This window comes from Rousettus aegyptiacus, unplaced genomic scaffold (genome assembly GCF_014176215.1).
Source record: "Rousettus aegyptiacus isolate mRouAeg1 unplaced genomic scaffold, mRouAeg1.p scaffold_m13_p_15, whole genome shotgun sequence".
Lineage (NCBI taxonomy): Eukaryota > Metazoa > Chordata > Mammalia > Chiroptera > Pteropodidae > Rousettus > Rousettus aegyptiacus.
Window position 1 is genome coordinate 28,143,139 of NW_023416290.1, and position 17,125 is coordinate 28,160,263.

Sequence of the window (17,125 nt, forward strand, 5' to 3'; positions counted from 1 at the left end):
ATTTCCAGGAGTTGAGAGAAGAGATGTAAAAGGGAAAAGTTGGCGTTTTCTTTGTCTTTACAGCGCTACAGTTACTATGTAGTGTAAGCATCTTATGAAAGGATCTTTGTAAACTCTAAAAGGCCACGGATAAAATGCCAATCCCCAGAGCGCTTAGTGAATGCATACTTATTCATTTTCATAGACATTAATAATTTTATGCAGAAGTGCCTATATATATTTGTTATTCCTACTTTCTGGTGTTTTGAAACGGGAGACCAGATAGGCCAATCATGAAAATTGGGAAGTGGAAAGCATAATTACAGGCATGTTTTGTAATGCCTGCTCTGTAATAGCTGGTGAACAACCCTGTGTTTAATTTTACTTTATTATTCGCAAATAACAAAGCAGCCTATCACGTTTATAACTACATATGCATAGGTGGATTCAAACTCACTAAGAAGAAACCACACCTTTAAAACAGTTACAGATAAGAAAAATGAATTTCCAAACCCTCACTCGCTGCAGAATACCGATTCTTTAATTTAATGATATGATTGTGAGAACGAAGAGGCAGTTTAACGACTGGATAACAGGTAGTTCCTGGAGTGAGAGCCACCATTTACCCACTCGGGCAAATAACTTAGCCTCTCTATGCCTGTTCCTCATCTGTAAAATGGAGATGATAACAATACCTACCTCTTAGGGGTGCTGGAAATGTTGAATGACTCTACGTGTAAGTATCTGAGCCTTTTTAAGTATTAGTGACTTGTTTCAAATGTCAAAGTGATCCATAGTCAAGCAGAGGATGTCACCTTGTGGAGCTAGGCTCATTGACTAAGTACCATTTACCTTGATTATACCCCGCAGTACAGGGTTTGGCCCTAGCCTTGGAAGTTTAGGAACCTAAACTTAAAAGCTAACATTTATTGAGGGTTTATTATGTGCCAGGCCCTACGCAGTGTCTCATTCTTACTACATTTGGAGGTAGGTACTATTATTTTTCCTATTTTACGAATAAGAGAAATTGAAGCATAAGAGATTACATAGCTTGCCCAAGGTTATATAAATAGTACAAGCCAGGAATTGAACACTAATATGCTTCCAGAGGATACTACAGGCATATCTCAGAAACATTGCAGGTTCTGTTTCAGACCACTGTAGTAAAGCAAATACCACAATAAAGCAAGTCACATGAATTTTTTGGTTTCCCAGTGCATATAAAAGTTATGTGTAGTTTATATTATATTATTGCCTATTAGACATGCAATAACATTATGTCTAAAAACCACAGTATGTACCTTAATTAAAAAATACTTTATTGCTAAAAAATGCTGCCCATCATCTAAGAACTCGGGAGTCATAATCTTTTTGCTGATGGATGGTCTTGCCTCAATGTTGTTAGTGGCTGACTGATTAGGGTGGTGGTTGTTGAAGGTTGGGATGCCTGTGACAATTTCTTAAAATAAGACAGCAAATGAAGTTGGCTGCATGAAACGACTTTTCCTTTCATGTATGATTTGTCTGTATCATATGATGCTGTTTGACAACCCATACGCACACAACTACTTTCAAAATTGGAGTCAATCCTCTCAAACCCCACCACTGCTTTATCAACTGAGTTTATGTGCTATTCTAAATATTTTGTTGTCATTTCAACAATCTTCACAGCATTTTTGTAAGGAGTATATTTCATCTCAATAAACCACTTTCTTTGCTCACCTATAAAAAAAACAACTCCTCATTCGTTAAAGTTTTATCATGCAATTGCAGCAATTCAGTCACATCTTCAGGCTTCATTTCCAACTCTGGTTATGTTGCTCTTTCCAGCACATCTGTAGGTTACTTCCTCTACTGAAGTCTTGAACCCTTCAAAGTCATCCACAAGGTTGGAATTAACTTCCTCCAAACTCCTGTTAATGTTGATATTTTGACCTCTTCCCATGAATCATGAATATTCTCAATGGCATCTAGAATGGTGAATCCCTTCCAGAAGATTTTTGGTTTACTTTGCCCAGATCCATCAGAAGAATCACTATCATGGCAGATATAGCCTTATAAAATGTATTTCTTAAATAATTAATATATGCAAAGCACAATAAAGCAAAGTGCAATAAAATGGGGTATACCTGTACACTATTTTACAGGGAGAGGATTCTGTCCTCTGAAGCAGACTCCCTTTAGAAAGTACATAAAAGCAATGCTCTAGAATGTCAATATCGATTCACAAGAAGAAACACTAGTAAAGTGATTCTGAGATGGACTCAAGGTAACCAGAACTTTCCTGGCTATACACATTCTCTATATGAAGTTGAATAATCAGAGAGCTGTTTGCCAAGCATGGAAATAGAACACAAGTTACCTAATCTCAAAAGATGTTTCTCAGTCATGGGTACCTAGAAGCATTCTCATCCATCTTAACAAAAATAATAGCTATCATTTAATGAACACTTACTTTAAGGGTCATCTGAAGTGTGCTTAGATCAGACTGCCTTCCTTAGACAAGCTTAAATAGGTATTGCCAGCTTCTTTTGGTGTTCTGGGATAATTATCCCCTTCTATCACACAGATTTTCCCCAAACAGGACACTATAGTTTATGCATGTCTTTTATAATCTGTCTCTGCCCTTCTCAGATGACCACACTATAACAATTTTAAAAAATTACAGTCAAGGTAATTGGGTTTAATTACATGGCATTCTGGTTATTGAATAGTTTCTTGAGCTTTTAGTGTGCCATCATGAAAACCTATTCATTTTTGAGAACAGAGAGAAAACTAAGTTTCTAGAACAGCAAAACAGAAGTCCATACCCTGAAACATGGTAACCACACCAAGCCATGGCCAGTCTGTGGCTCTGCCTGGGCAATTAGTCAGCTTCCCTGAGTGTATTACCACGACTAGAGCACTATCTACCTCCCGAATGATGTTGGTACCAGTTTTCAGCTGCACGTCCTAGCTCTTCAACATCTACAAGAACAGTCATGTATCACTTGGTCTCAGAGTTTTTCGATCTTGTCAATTGCCACGACCTTCATCTCTCTTGCAGACCTTGACTTATATATAATTCAATTGGCATTTATTGAGCATGGACTGTGTCAAGCACCTTGTTTAAGGCTCATGAAAGACAAAGGTGAAGAACAGTTCTCTTTACTCAAGAAGTTCATACCATAGCAGAAGAGGCAGTACCCATAATACAGTCCTCTTATGAGGACTAAGTAAAATGATGCTTATAAAGCACTTAGCACAGTCCCTAACACACACACACACACACGCACGCACGCACACACACACACACACACACGCATGCACAATCCAGTATATTTTAGAAATCAAGAAGTCTGGCTCAGAAATCAGAATACCATAGTTCCAAACCTAACTCCCTCACTTAGTAGTTATGCCTATTTAGTTGCTAAACATCTCTATGCCTCAATTTTTTTCACCTGCCGAATGAACATGACAAAAGCAGAGTTGTGTAGCTAAAATGTCACACACACACACACACACACACACGTGCACACACACACACACGTGCATGCGCGCGCGCGTGCACACACACACACATATACTTTAAGGCTCATCTGAAGTGTGCTTAGATCAGACTGCCTTCCTTAGACAAGCTTAAATAGGTATTGCCAGCTTCTTTTGGTGTTCTGGGATAATTATTCTTTTCTATCACACAGATTTTCTCCAAACAGGACACTATAATTCATGCATAGCTTTTATAATCTGTCTCTGCCCTTCTCAGATGACCATTAAAGGCACATAATAAAGGCACATAATAAAGGCACATAATAAAGGCACCAACAAGGGCATAACGTGAAATCTTAAATGTTGCTCTGATGGCCTGTATAATTATTTCCTATTTTTCCCCTGCAGTGGTCCTCAGAGGCACATCCTGAGGTAAATGGGTGTCTCATCCTCATGGTGGAAAGGTGGAGGAGATTGAGATCCTGAACATTCTATTAATGCTATGCCTTAACAAAAGAGGCATGCAGAAAGGGTACTGTGTAAAATCTTTTTGTTTTACTCATGAGATGAAGCTTTGGTACCCCCAAATCTTAGTGTAGAACCCATTTCTAGTAAAGAGTCAGGACCACACATGAAACAGAATGTCTCCTTCTGTGTAAATTTCTTATTCCCTGGTTCCATCCAGCCTTAGGTATATAAAACAAAAGAAAGAAACAAGAGGAAGATCTAAAAATTTACAAAGAAATTCTAGAGAAAAGAGAACAAACAAGAGAGAGAATCCAGAAGACCTTGTTTTGGAAAAGAGAGTCTCATGCAGCCATCCCTAGCCACATAAGAATGGGCCTTGAGTCTGGAACATTTCTTACCAAGTTAAAGAGCCCACATAGACTGTATCTGGCTTGTCACCCTGTGTAGAAATAACATTGCCTTGTTTCGGGCTCAATGAGTACTCTCGTCTTTGCTTTAAGTGCGTGTGTCCTATGGCACCTGGTCAAACCCACTGTTATACTTGTCCCCCAAGGAGACCGGATTCCTTCCATTGCAGCATGAGTGAGGTACAGTGCCTAGACCAATTATCTTGTGTCAATAGCCAGGAGAGACCCACTGGCCATGGGAGACTGATAACCACTATTGAAGCTGATGTTGCTCTGTGCCTTCTCCGTGTAAGTAAAGACTTGTCTCTTCCAGTGCTTGACTGTATTGTTGTTTTTTGTTTTGTTTTGTTTTGTTTGTTTTTTAGCAATATTAATACTAATGTAGGTAGAAGGCAAGATAATTAACATGTTAATCAAGCCACATTCAGAGACTGCAATGTGCTGATTAGCCCTGCAGCCACGACAGGAGGATACCTTCAGAACAAAGGAAGATTTCTTTCTGCTGGATTACTAACAACCATTCTCCACCTCTGTGAAGGGGAAAAAGGAACCAAGAGTCACTCCCTATGGCTAAAACCATGGGGAACCTATGAATTAAAGGCTAGGGCCTGCCAGCAGGCCTTTCACTCTACAAATCTTACCCTTTCGCACTACATACTCTTCCCCTTCCTCATTGTATGTCTATATCATAGGAAATGGAACTAAAGAATAGCATATAAACTGAATTCCCTGAACACTCAGGTCCCTCTCAGTGCTTTTTCTCTCTCATTGGCTCACTCACTCCATCTCTGAGAGGAAACTACACTGCGGAGTATTACTCCTTTTCCAATAAACTTTCCTTTTGACTCTAACTTTGGTGTGTGTGTTGAATTATTTCTTCACTCTCCACCAAAGAACTCTTTTCTCTCTGTGCAGGGCTTTGTCTCCCCGCACCAACTCAGGGAAATTTGCCCTATTCTGCATCAATAACAAGTTTCAGTACACAGAAGTGTTTGGAGTCTTCTGGGATTGGCAGCTGGTGCATGGTACTCTGCTTGACACCTGTTGTATGGACACAAAAAATTCTGTTCCTTAGGACTACAGCCAGAGGCCTTGTGGTTTAGGTCTAACCCACCTTCGTCCTCTGGCCCCTCAGCAGTTTAGAGTTCAGAAGATGACAATAAATTAAAGAATGAGGAAATGAAGCAAGTTTGATTTATTCTTTTCCATTGCAACAAATGTGTATTTAATGCTTACTATATGTTATACACACTCTAGGTGCTAAGGAGACAATTCTGAACAAAAATTGTATGGTCCTTGAGCTCATGAAGTTTGAGGTCCAGGAGGGAAAATAAAACTAATGAAAGAACGATTCAACTAAATGTAAATTTATAGCAGGGATAAGAGCTATAAAAGGGAAATACATGGTGCTGCGAAAGTATTTCATGTATTTCCAAGAGGGCCTGGGCTGGTTACAAAAAGCAGGAGGAGTTTCCTAAATAAGTGATGAATGAGCTAAAAGGAAAACAGTTTACAATGTAAAGGAAGCGGGTGGGGAGCAGGCAGAGAAGTGAACAGGCTTAGAAGCATTCAGAGAACTGAAAGACCAGTGTGGGCAGAATGCACAGGAGTACACAGGATAGTGAGAGGCTATAGGAAGAAATCACATCCTGCTGGGGGTTACAGATCATTTTAAAGACTTTGAGCTCTCCACTGGAAAAACAGTGAACTATTTTAAGCAGAGAGGTGACATACTTGCATTTCAAAAGATTACTCCAGCTGTCATATGGAGAATGGATTAGAGACTGGCAAGACTATGTGTGTGAAGACAGGTTAACAGGTTATTTTAATTTCTAGTTTAAGGTGACAGTTTGAACATAGGTATTTACTCAAACTCTTTACAAAAATCCTACTAAAATAACAGAAAAGAAACTTTCCAAAGAAGCAAAAACTGATAAAAATGAAGATAATAGGGTAGGAGGCAATAGCCATAAAACTTTCTAAGCAGGAAGCAGGTGGATAGATGATAATTTCTTCCATGAAAAGTTGAATCCTACATTGACAGTGGAAAAGAAAGCTAAGAAGCAACCCGATATGCACAAAATAAGTCCTCGAAGGCTTAGGAGCACTCAAAATTTTCTGTTGGGGAAAAAGGTAAAAACAGAATTGGTGGAACATCAATTTATAAAGCACTAAAGACACACTTAAGTCTCTTTCTTTCAAGTTCCAAGAAACCTATCTCTCCCCCACTAGAGCAGATAATGGAAGGTTTATACTCTGGAGAAAGTATGACTACGGGACAATAGATACAGATAAGATCAGGGGTTGTATATATAAAAGAAGGGCATTATGTGAATGATGGAACTGAATGATGAAACTCACACTCTGTTTCTCCACTACACCTGGCAGCCAGGCTTAAATCCTCTAGGGAAAAGATTCTTTCTGGGGAATTTGATCAGCACAATGAGCTGGGGCCAAAAGGAGGGTGGGAGGGTGGTGGAGGGGGGGCGGGTCAGGGGTGGGTCAGGGAACACTGACATGGGGAATTCCCTATGAAACAGTAAAGGCAAATCACCCTACACATTGTAACCTAGTTAAAAAACTCAATTCTTGTAGAGCATCAGATAGCTTTTCAGTGTGCTCCACTCTAATATGTATTTATTACATAGATATGATATATACCTAGATATAATATATAATATATATAGCAAAGAGTCACCAGATTTAGGGGTGACTCTTCAAACATAACTTTGAAGATTTCACAGGCAGAAGAAAATTTTAAAACACTTTCAGTAATGTCCTCAAAGAGATAAAATATTGTATCCATGAAAGAATACCAGGGAGTTATAAATAAGATAGAGTCAGAAAACAAAAACGAGTTCTTAGAACTTGAATTAATAATACTGGAAATGAAAAGTTCAAGGAATGTTTGACAGAAAAAGCTTAGAAATCTTCCAGAAAATAGAGTAAAATAAAAATAAAATGGAAAATGGAAAATGAAAAAGATAATACAAGAAAATTAGAGAAACAACCCAGGAGTCCAATATCTGAAAAATAAGATAACCAGAAAGAAAGAACAGGAAAAAAAGAGAGGAGATATTCAAAGGAATAATTAAGTTCTAACAAGTGATTAACACAAAAGACAACAATGAAACACCCCAAGACACATTACTGTAAGATTAAGAAAAATGGGGATGGAAGGACATTCTAAACACATCCAGAGAATAAAAAAATAAATTTCACACAAAAGAATAAGAATTAAAATGGCAGCAGATTTTTCAACAGCAACTTTAGAAACCAAAAGAAATAGTAGTAGTGCCTTCAGAAGTCTGAGGGGAAATTATTTTCAAACTAACATGCCATACTCAAGTAAACTATTAAGTAAGTATGAAGGAACAAGGGAGAAATTTTCAGATATGCAAGGTCTCAAAAATTTACATCTTATGCACCATTTCTCAGAAAGTTGCTGAACTACATGCTCTCTCCTAATAAGTAAACCAAAAGGGAAGAGGATAAGCAATCCACTAAACTTGAGATCTCTCTTTAACATCACTCCATTTTCCCCTCCAAGTTTAATAGGTTGCATATTCTCTTCATTCTTATTTTACTCCCTTAAGGTAGGACCACATAACATAGTGGTTAAGAACATAAATGCCTGAGGCAACAAAAGAGAAAATAAGCAAGTGGGACCACATCAAACTAAAAACCTGTATAGCAAAAGAAACCATCAACACAATAAAAAAGCAACCTATAGAATGGGAGAAAATATTTGCAAATCATATATCTAATAAGAGGTTAATATCCAAAATATATAAACAACCTGATTTAAAAATAGGCAGAAGATCTGAATAGTCAGTTCTCCAAAGAAGTTATGCAGATGTCATCAAAAGGTGTTCAACATCACTATTCGTCAGAAAAATGCAAATGAAAACCACAAAGAGCTATCACCTCACATCTGATAGAACGGTCATTATCAAAAAGATAAGCAATAACAAATGTTGGTGAGTATGTAGAGAAAAGGGACCCTTTGTGCCCTGTTGGTGGCAATGTAAATTGGTGCAGCTACTATGGAAAACACTATGAAGATTCCTCAAAAAATTAAAAATAAACTATTATATGATCCAGCAATTCTACTTCTGAGTATTTATCCAAAGAAAATGAAAACAGTAACTTAAAAAGATATCTACCCTATCATGTTGGTAGTAGCATTATTTACAAACCATGATGTGGAAGAAATGTAAGTGTCTGTTGATGGATGCATGGATAAAGAAGATGTGAGATATATACATATAATGAAATACTATTTTGCATGAAAAAAATGAAAACATGTTTGCAACAACATGAATGAAACTTAAGGGTATTACACTAAGTGAAATAAGTCTGCCAGAGAAAGACAAATATCATATGATCCTATTTATGTGGAATCTAAAAAAAATAAAATAAAACCAACCAACCAAACAAACAAAAACCTAAGCTTATAGATACAGAGCACACAGATTGATGGTTGCCAGAGGCAGGGGATGGGAGGTAGGTAAAATGAGTTAAGGTGGCCAAAAGGTATAAACTTCCTCTTATAAAATAAATAAGTCATGGGGATGTAATATATAGTAGTATGGTCACTGTAGTTAATACTGCATAGAATATTTGCAAATTGCTGAGTAGATCATAAACATTCTCATCACAATAAAAACAATTTTTGTAACTGTATAGTGATGGATGTTAACTAGATTTATTGTGATCATTTCAAAGTACATATAAATATCAAATCATTATGCTATACACTTGAAACTAATACGATGTTATATCAATTATAACTGAATAAAAATAATTAAATTAAATATTTTCCTTAAAAAAAAAGGAATATAGATGCTTGGATCCTAATACCAGTTCTTATTGGTTTCTCTGTGTCTAAATTCCTCATCTATAAATTGGGGACAACAATACCTATTTCAAAGGGCTATTAGAAAAACTAAAAGCACATAGAGTAGAACCTGGCATATACTAACTGTATTAAGTATACTGAAAGGAGATTAATAGTTCTGAGGAAGAATTTCAGAATCAATGATGGCACTTGATAAGAAGCAAAGAAGACACTCATATTAAAGAGAAAACGGTACATGACTCAATTGTGAATAACACTTAAATAGTCATAATAATGTAAAAGTGATTACTACCTTAACTCTAAATTATCAAATAAATATATTAGAAATATGAAAGGGTTCAGAAAATGTGGTAGTATTGCTTCTCAGCCTTTCAGCTAAGGTCAAGTGTAGAAAATGTGGTAGAAAGTCAGTCTTCATCTTCCATAGCAGGCAGTCAATTGATAATGCCTAAAACTGAAAAATTAAGTTTTAAAATAAGTAATTGTAGTAATTCATATGGGAGAAGAAGAAAGCAGTTTGGGGTGGTAGTGATGGTGCAGGTTAAGAAAAATAAATTTTAGAGATACTTGTGCAATAAATCCAAGAGTTATTTAGAAGATAAAAATCAGGAGATCTTGTTAATGGACTGAAATGGGTAGATGAAGGAAAGAAAAGCATCAAAAGTGGCCCTTAGATTTTTTGACCTATATTACAGGTTGGATGGACATGTTTGATATCACCTAGGAAGGAAAACAAAGAATGGAAAGAAAGGAAAAGACAAAAGTCTAGGACTGAGCCCTGAGGGACACTATATTTAATAGCCAAGTAAAAGAGGCTGAGCCTACAAAAGGCAGAAAGTTTATTCTAGGAATAACCTACAGGAAAGCCAAAAGAGTGTTCCACCATTAAAGCCAAGTTCAGTTTGGAACATACTGAATATGATGCGGCAGTTGTTTATATCTAGTAAGCGTTAGCACTAAGAATCTAGAGATTGTGAAAAAGTTCAGAGCTCACCGCACAAAATGTCCCAACTGTAAGATCTTGACTTCCCTAATTCCCCTTTCTGACCACCACCTCCACTTTTGCACTTTGAATTTGTTCTTTATATTCTTTGTAATATTTTAATTCATCAATCCCCTTATTGGTTCACTTGCCTTTCCTTTTTAAAAAAATTAATGCCTAGAAAAGCATATTCGGAGGTTCAAGAACAGAAGTAGAGAATCAGTGTTAAGAGTGTGGATTCTGGTATCAAATTGCTAGGGTTAGAATCATGATCTGAGCTAACTTTAGGAAGTCATATATGCTTTCTAAGCCTTGGTTTTCTCATCTGTAAAGTAAAGGTAATGATAATGGTCCCAATTTTATCAAATGAGATATTATAGTGATTAACACACTGAAAGCCAGCAATTAATATCAATTATTTCAATTATTATCCACTGCCCTAACTCCCACCAACATATTAGATAATTCCTATAACTTTAATTTCTACTTTTAATATTTTTCTTTATTCAACATGACGTTTTTATCAGCTCTAGATCTTTCTTATATTCCTTCAATGTCGAAATCCACCCAGCCACACAAATCAGAAATTGGAGTGATCCTTGTCTCTGTTTCTTTACTTTCTCTGTTCAAGTCATAACATTCTCACAATTCTTCCTTCTAAACTGCTCTTTCATATATCCTTTTCTGGCTCTCTCTCCTTCCATTACCCTAATTTAGACCCCAAATTTCTGAGTTAGCCCCCCAATGTGATCTCTATCTCTAGAGGTTTTTATATACTTATCCAGGTTATTTCCTAAAATGCAAATCTGATATTATTCCCTAGCTTTAAGCCTTAATAAATTTAAAATCATGGTAGGCAACTATAAGCATTCAAGAGCCTTCATTTTCATTCCTTCCTTCCTTTTCAACTTATTTCCTACCATTGACCATGTATACACCCTACACCTCAGGGATACTGAAAGACATGTCATTCTCCAATGTGCCTGCTGTCTTGTCTCAAGCCTTTAAGTCTGTTTCTGCTGGCCCTGTCTTGTCCTACAATATCTCCTCCTCTGTGACTTCTTTACTGATCTCCTTCCCACCCCACAATGCAAAGTTAATGCCATCTTCCAGCTTCACAGTCTCAATTGAAGAAATTATCTCAACATATTTTAATGATTTGTTTATATGTCTGTTTCTCTACTAGATTATGAGGTCCCTGAAAGAAAGTACCATAGAGAGCTATTGTGCCTGAGAAGTGTATACTCATACAAGTGCTCAATAACTCAGCTTGGGAATTCACAACACAATAATGTTTGGAATACCCAAGATAATTTCCATTTCTGGTTCCAACCTCTTCATAAAGCACTAGATCTCCACATCCTTTTTTGCTGTACCTCTCTACTATTGATGAATAAGGTGACTTAAATATATGCCAGGTGATTTTATGGGGGGCGGAGACAAAAATACAACAATCAAAAATACAAAATATGACAGTAACAGAAGTGAGATTTAAATATTAAGAAATAAAATTTTCTTTTATGACCTATCAAATTGGTTCTGATGATAATTAATAGCTTATTAATTCTGCATAAATCAGGTCAATCAATGTGTCAACCTGTAACAGATTCAGTACTTTTAAATGTACATGGCAAAATATTCACTCTTTTGAACTTAACATTGTCATTTGACATCAAACAATAAAGCAAATCTCAAAAGTATTTGCACCAAACAACTTGGCATTTACAAGATTGTTTCTCATACTGATTAATCCAGGCAGCTAACTCATTGGTTTATACAATTTTATTGAAGAAAAATAAATCAATTACTAGCAGAACTATTAGTTGATCACTCACCTATTGACAACTTGAATCATTTATTCAGTGCTGTATTAAACAGAGTATTGGAAGATAAATTAATGAATAGCTCCAAGGCTCCTAACAATTTAAATGAAGATTATAGTATGTTGGAGACCCTATTCTGGAATACAAAAGGTGTTTGCCTTCCAAATTCCATTACCTGTAGAACAAGAACAGGTCATTAATGACAGGCAGAAAATATATGACATTTTCTGTTCTATTGATGCTATAAATTCAATGTCAATTCTCCAGCCACATCAGTTATGAGCATATGTGTGTGTGTGTGTGTGTGTGTGTATCATGTAACCTCAGATCTCTAACAGTAGAAGGCTTAAACAAGAATGGATGTTATTAAAATAATGCTGCTTCCTTTGATGTGACAACTATGCATCCATCTCCCATTTCCAAAGATGATTTCAGCATGTTAGAGCAGTAAGGGATGGTTTTAGTCTCATAACCAAGTTAGAGTGAATACACTGGCCACATAATAAATGTGCCCGATTTTTTAAAAAATTCTGATTCTTGGGCAACTGTTCTCTTGTTACTACTTTACAGTTTCTAAAAACTGGAAGAACTTAAGTCTTCTCAGATGAGCATGCGAATGAATGGAGGTAAACAAAAATTAAATTTAAAAAGACGAATTGTGATAGGAGAGCAGCCAGATAAGAAAATCAAAAAAAGGAACAGTAATTTAAAGTATATTCTATAATGCAACTTATGACTTCAAGGTGGCATCACATGGCATACTTCTGAGTCCATTCCCAAGATATTCTGTTGTAGTTATCTCTGTTTTATAGATTGTTGAGATCTCTGGCACTAGGGGATCATCTGGGTTTGGATCACATAGCAGTGAACAAATGGATTAAAGAACTTTAGAAATAGTTAAAGCAGAAGACCACCGTAACCTTAGAATAGTGAGACAAATACTGACATTACTATTAATATTTTGATGAAGTCTTTTTATAAATACAACCAACCTAAGGTGGTTTGAAGGGGTAGTCTGTAGGAAAATGAAATGTCAAAAAGAATACACCACCTCAACATTGGTCGTCATTAGGTCCTGTAATTGTGGCTTGCCAATGAAACATATACCCAACTGGACCTACAGAACATTGTACTGCAGGGTCACGGGCCAAATCACTAAGTTCCTTATGGCGTTTCAGGCCATAGTTGGTGCTTTGCGTCTGGACCCTCACTATCTCGATGTGTGCTCAAAGGTCCGACCAAAACTCTTGATTATCTCGGCGGCAAGGAAGGACTGTCTCTTGGTCTCACAGTGGCCCTGCCAGACACAAGCGCTTGGTACTGAAGCGGCTGGTATCTCAGGAGAACCTCGTGTTTGACTTATAGAAATTGTGTGGAAACCATGCTTACTCTTAATTTGTGCGATATATTTTCTTTCCTGTGGTATTTTATTTCCAGATCTTCTCGTTGATTTCACGTCCTGCTAATGGGTCGCATCCCAGAGTTTTGAAGCAAATGTTTTAAGTATCGAGTTACGCCTGCCAGGGTCCAGGGTTAGCTTGCTTTTACGCCACCCCTTTCCGCGGTTTTGGTAACCTAGCAACTAAAGAGTTGTTAGACACTTCCGGAACCTCAAGCCGGTTGTCTCATTGGCTTTGAGTCACCGCAGAGGCTCACGGGGCGCCGGAGACTGGGCAACCGCTGGCGTCAGTACCATAGTAACGACGGCAGTGGCGTTGGGGTGGCAATGGCGGCTCAGTTTGTCTTTTCGAATGTGGCTGTGACTGTCTTTCTGCTGTTCGTCCTCCGTGGCTTCTCACAGGCCCAGACCTTCTCCTTACCTTTCCAGCAGCCGGAGATGTGCGACCACTACCAGTATTTCGACATCTCCGCGCTCTCCTGTGTCCAGTGTGGAGTCAACCAGAGGCAGGACGCCCGAGGTGAGATGGTTTGGGGTGGGCCTTGGCCTAAGTAACCCGTCTGCGTTGGCACTGTGTCCAGTCTCCGGCGTCGCTGAAACGCCTTTTCGTTTGCGGGAAGAATATATCAGAAAAGTTAACTACCAACACCTAAGAGGATTTCGTCGGAGGATTGCAGCTTGCATACTAATAAAGTTGGGGAACCTTGAGTCCGCTACCCCGTGAGCTGTTGCTAGTAATTAATTTCTCGGCGCCAGTCCCTCACTGCTCAGCTGAGGAGTCTTTTACCCAGCACCTAGGAAGCCGCCTATCCAAAGCCGAAAAAATAGAGAAGTAATCTGAGGTGCAGAGGAGCAGGTGACAGGACAGGTTGTGGAAGGAATGCAGAGTAGCGCTTGTAAACTCTGATAGCCCTTTATTTTTCTTTACAAATCCCAGAAACTTAGAGCTTGAAGGGACTTTAACATTGCGCAGGTCCAGTCTTCTTATTTTACGGATAAGGAAATTGAAGTCCGGCGACGTTGTAATGTCCTTTTTGTCAGTTAAATTGGGACCTGGAAGAAATTGTGTATCTTTGTCCTCAGTCTCTACCTATGTATTTTCACTATAAAGTGTGTCAGTAATATAGATTTCCTTAGGACTTGTCCTTTTTATTATTTAACATTACTTATTGCCCTTAAAGTCTCTTTAGATTAATCTTAAATTTTTGTTGTTGTTGAAACATCCATCATTTGGTCCTAGTTCTCACTGAAACTCCTTAGAATAAGACTTTTCCCATATTCTAAAGTCTAAGATGTTTTTAATCCTGATTTAGTCACTCATGGTATAGACTTTCTGCCATCTTCAAATTTGACATATCCTCATTTAAGTCATTATATATTTCCTCCTCAATTGAGGAAATAAGAATGAGAAAGAATTTCATAGGCTCGAGTGTATGGTGTTAGTTTCATAATAATGAACCTAGATTTCATATGCATTCTGCATAAATTCCTCTGCATGCTATTTTCCATTTCATGCTTCCTTAGAGAATGTTGTTCCTATGTACCCAACATATTGAGTATTGATTATCTTATAATGTTTATTATCTGTGAAAACAGGAATAAGATGATTTATTTGAATTGATATAACTTTCCCAATAAGGTTTTGTTTTGACAAAGTAAGTTTAAGTTAATTGAATATCTGTGTATGGTTGGGTGAAATAGAAATGTAAAATTTCTCATAACAGTTAATCAATAACTCGATTATTAGTTTCATATTTAAATAATTTGACAGTTTAGTTATGCTTGCACTTAAAATGGTAGCAAACACAATACCTACTGTGTGCCACACACATTCTAAGATCATTACATGTAAAACTTATTTAATACTCAGACTAACCCTATGAAGTAGGTACTTTCCCCTCATTTTACCAAAGTGGAAGCCAGACCACAGAAAAATTTAGTAACTTGCTCATGGTCATGCAGCTAAGTAGCAGAATCTAGAACCCAAGAAATATGTTTCTGGAGTTGAACCCAGGCAGTACTGGTTCCAGAATCTTGCTTCTAACTACTATATTGCTTCTCTAGATCTTAAGAATGATGAAAAGTTTCCCTGTCTTGGAGTTTTATTATTATTTACCAAGGTCAAAATTTACTTTTTTTTTTTTTTAGGAACTTCATGTGTGTGTATACCAGGATTTCAGATGATCTCTAATAATGGAGGACCTGATATTATTTGTAAAAAGTGCCCAGAAAACATGGTATGGCATATTTATCTTTAAATAATTTTACCCTAACAAGTAAAATATTAAATGTATTTATTTTTTAAACCATGATTTATTGCTGTACTCTAATATTTTCTCACAAATTAAAAAAAAATTTAAGCTTAGTTTTTACTAGAGTCTTGGGAGATCAGTGAAATTTTATGAAAACTTGGAAAAAACCAGGAATGTATTGCTTTACTTTGTAAATCTGAAATTCAAAAAAAACAAAAAACAATATTTGTTTCTTTATTTTTCTTTATAGAGTAACTCAGTTATAAAGAAAAACATGATTGATACATATATAGAGCAGTTTGGGATGTGCGTATCCTCTGACTGGTACAGATTAAGTGCTTTAGACCTATATGTCAACATATCATTATGAATAATTAATATTCATAATGATATGTAAGGTGCGATAAGTTCATGAAATGCCAGTTGCATTACTAAATAGGTTTAAAAATATCTGTCACTGTTTTTTTAGTTGTTTCATTTCATCATAACTTTTGGAAAATTAGTAAATTAATAGTTTTAGTATATGATGATTCTTAATTAACAGAAATACATTTCAATCATTTTGGATAATTAGGAGTCTCTGTATGCCAGTTCTAACTTTTATAGTAATATTTCTTCTCATTATCTGTATTAGAAAAGCATTGAATCTGGGAATTTAATACAAAGTTTCTAGTTCTCCTACTTTATGGCTAATACGGATTTGATGATCATTTTGATACTTATTTTTGGAAATATTGATCCTAGATGAATTACCTATGATAAAATAGCCACCAATATGAAGTGATACCAAGTAGATTTGTTTTTCAGCGACATTACTAAGATAACAATTTTTAAATACTCCTGTATAAATGTGCTGTCAAATATAGGATATGTATCTCTATATCCAGTTTTTCAACCAAAATTTAATTTGTAGTATTATTTTGTTATTGCCATTGTTCTCTATTAATTTTGTTTACATCCATGTTTGTAATGCGATTACTGTATTTTTGCCCCAGGGTTTCCTAAATGATATAGTATGATTTAAGAAAAGGTATTTTATCAAAAACCTTTACTAGTACAAACTATTAATGGATAGAAGGAAATATACTCACAATTTAATTTTAACAACTTTGTTTACATATTGTTTGTATACTATAACGTTCACCCATTTGAATCACAACTTAATTTTAAAAAGCTAATGTATTTGAATTTTTAAAAATTAGAATAATTACTTTAGAACAGGTGATATTAAACTGTTAACTGTTGAATTTTGTTTTATCTTTGTAAATGGAAAGCTGAATGATATTAATTATGAAAATAAGAACTCATTTGAACTGAAAATCAAGAAGCATAAAGGACTTTTGCCCACAGTTAATAGTAGTTGATACATAGTTATAATGTATATCTTAATTTTGGAATATAAGAACAAATTGGCTATCCAGTGAATTTTTATGTGGCTCATATGTGTATTTATATGAATATCAACTGCAAATTATACAGTATTATG

At 36.2% G+C, this 17,125-nt stretch overlaps 1 protein-coding gene and 1 pseudogene across 5 annotated transcripts in view; one reads left to right on the top strand and one right to left on the bottom strand.

Moving 5' to 3' along the window:
• Positions 1-12,569: 12,569 nt before the first annotated feature.
• LOC107514990 lies at positions 12,570-13,459 on the bottom strand (annotated as a pseudogene).
• Positions 13,460-13,653: 194 nt separating this feature from the next.
• Positions 13,654-17,125, top strand: part of TMEM67 (transmembrane protein 67) — a 46,120-nt gene continuing 42,648 nt past the window's right edge. For 3 of the 5 annotated variants that reach the window (XM_016153247.2, XM_016153246.2, XM_016153245.2), the window contains exons 1-2: positions 13,654-13,907; positions 15,536-15,624. In XM_016153247.2, coding sequence (XP_016008733.1) covers positions 13,715-13,907; positions 15,536-15,624 — 282 coding nt within the window. In that variant the 5' untranslated portion in view covers positions 13,654-13,714. The remainder of the gene's footprint in view (positions 13,908-15,535; positions 15,625-17,125) is intronic. The other 2 variants (XM_016153242.2, XM_016153244.2) reach the window with 2 other exon arrangements.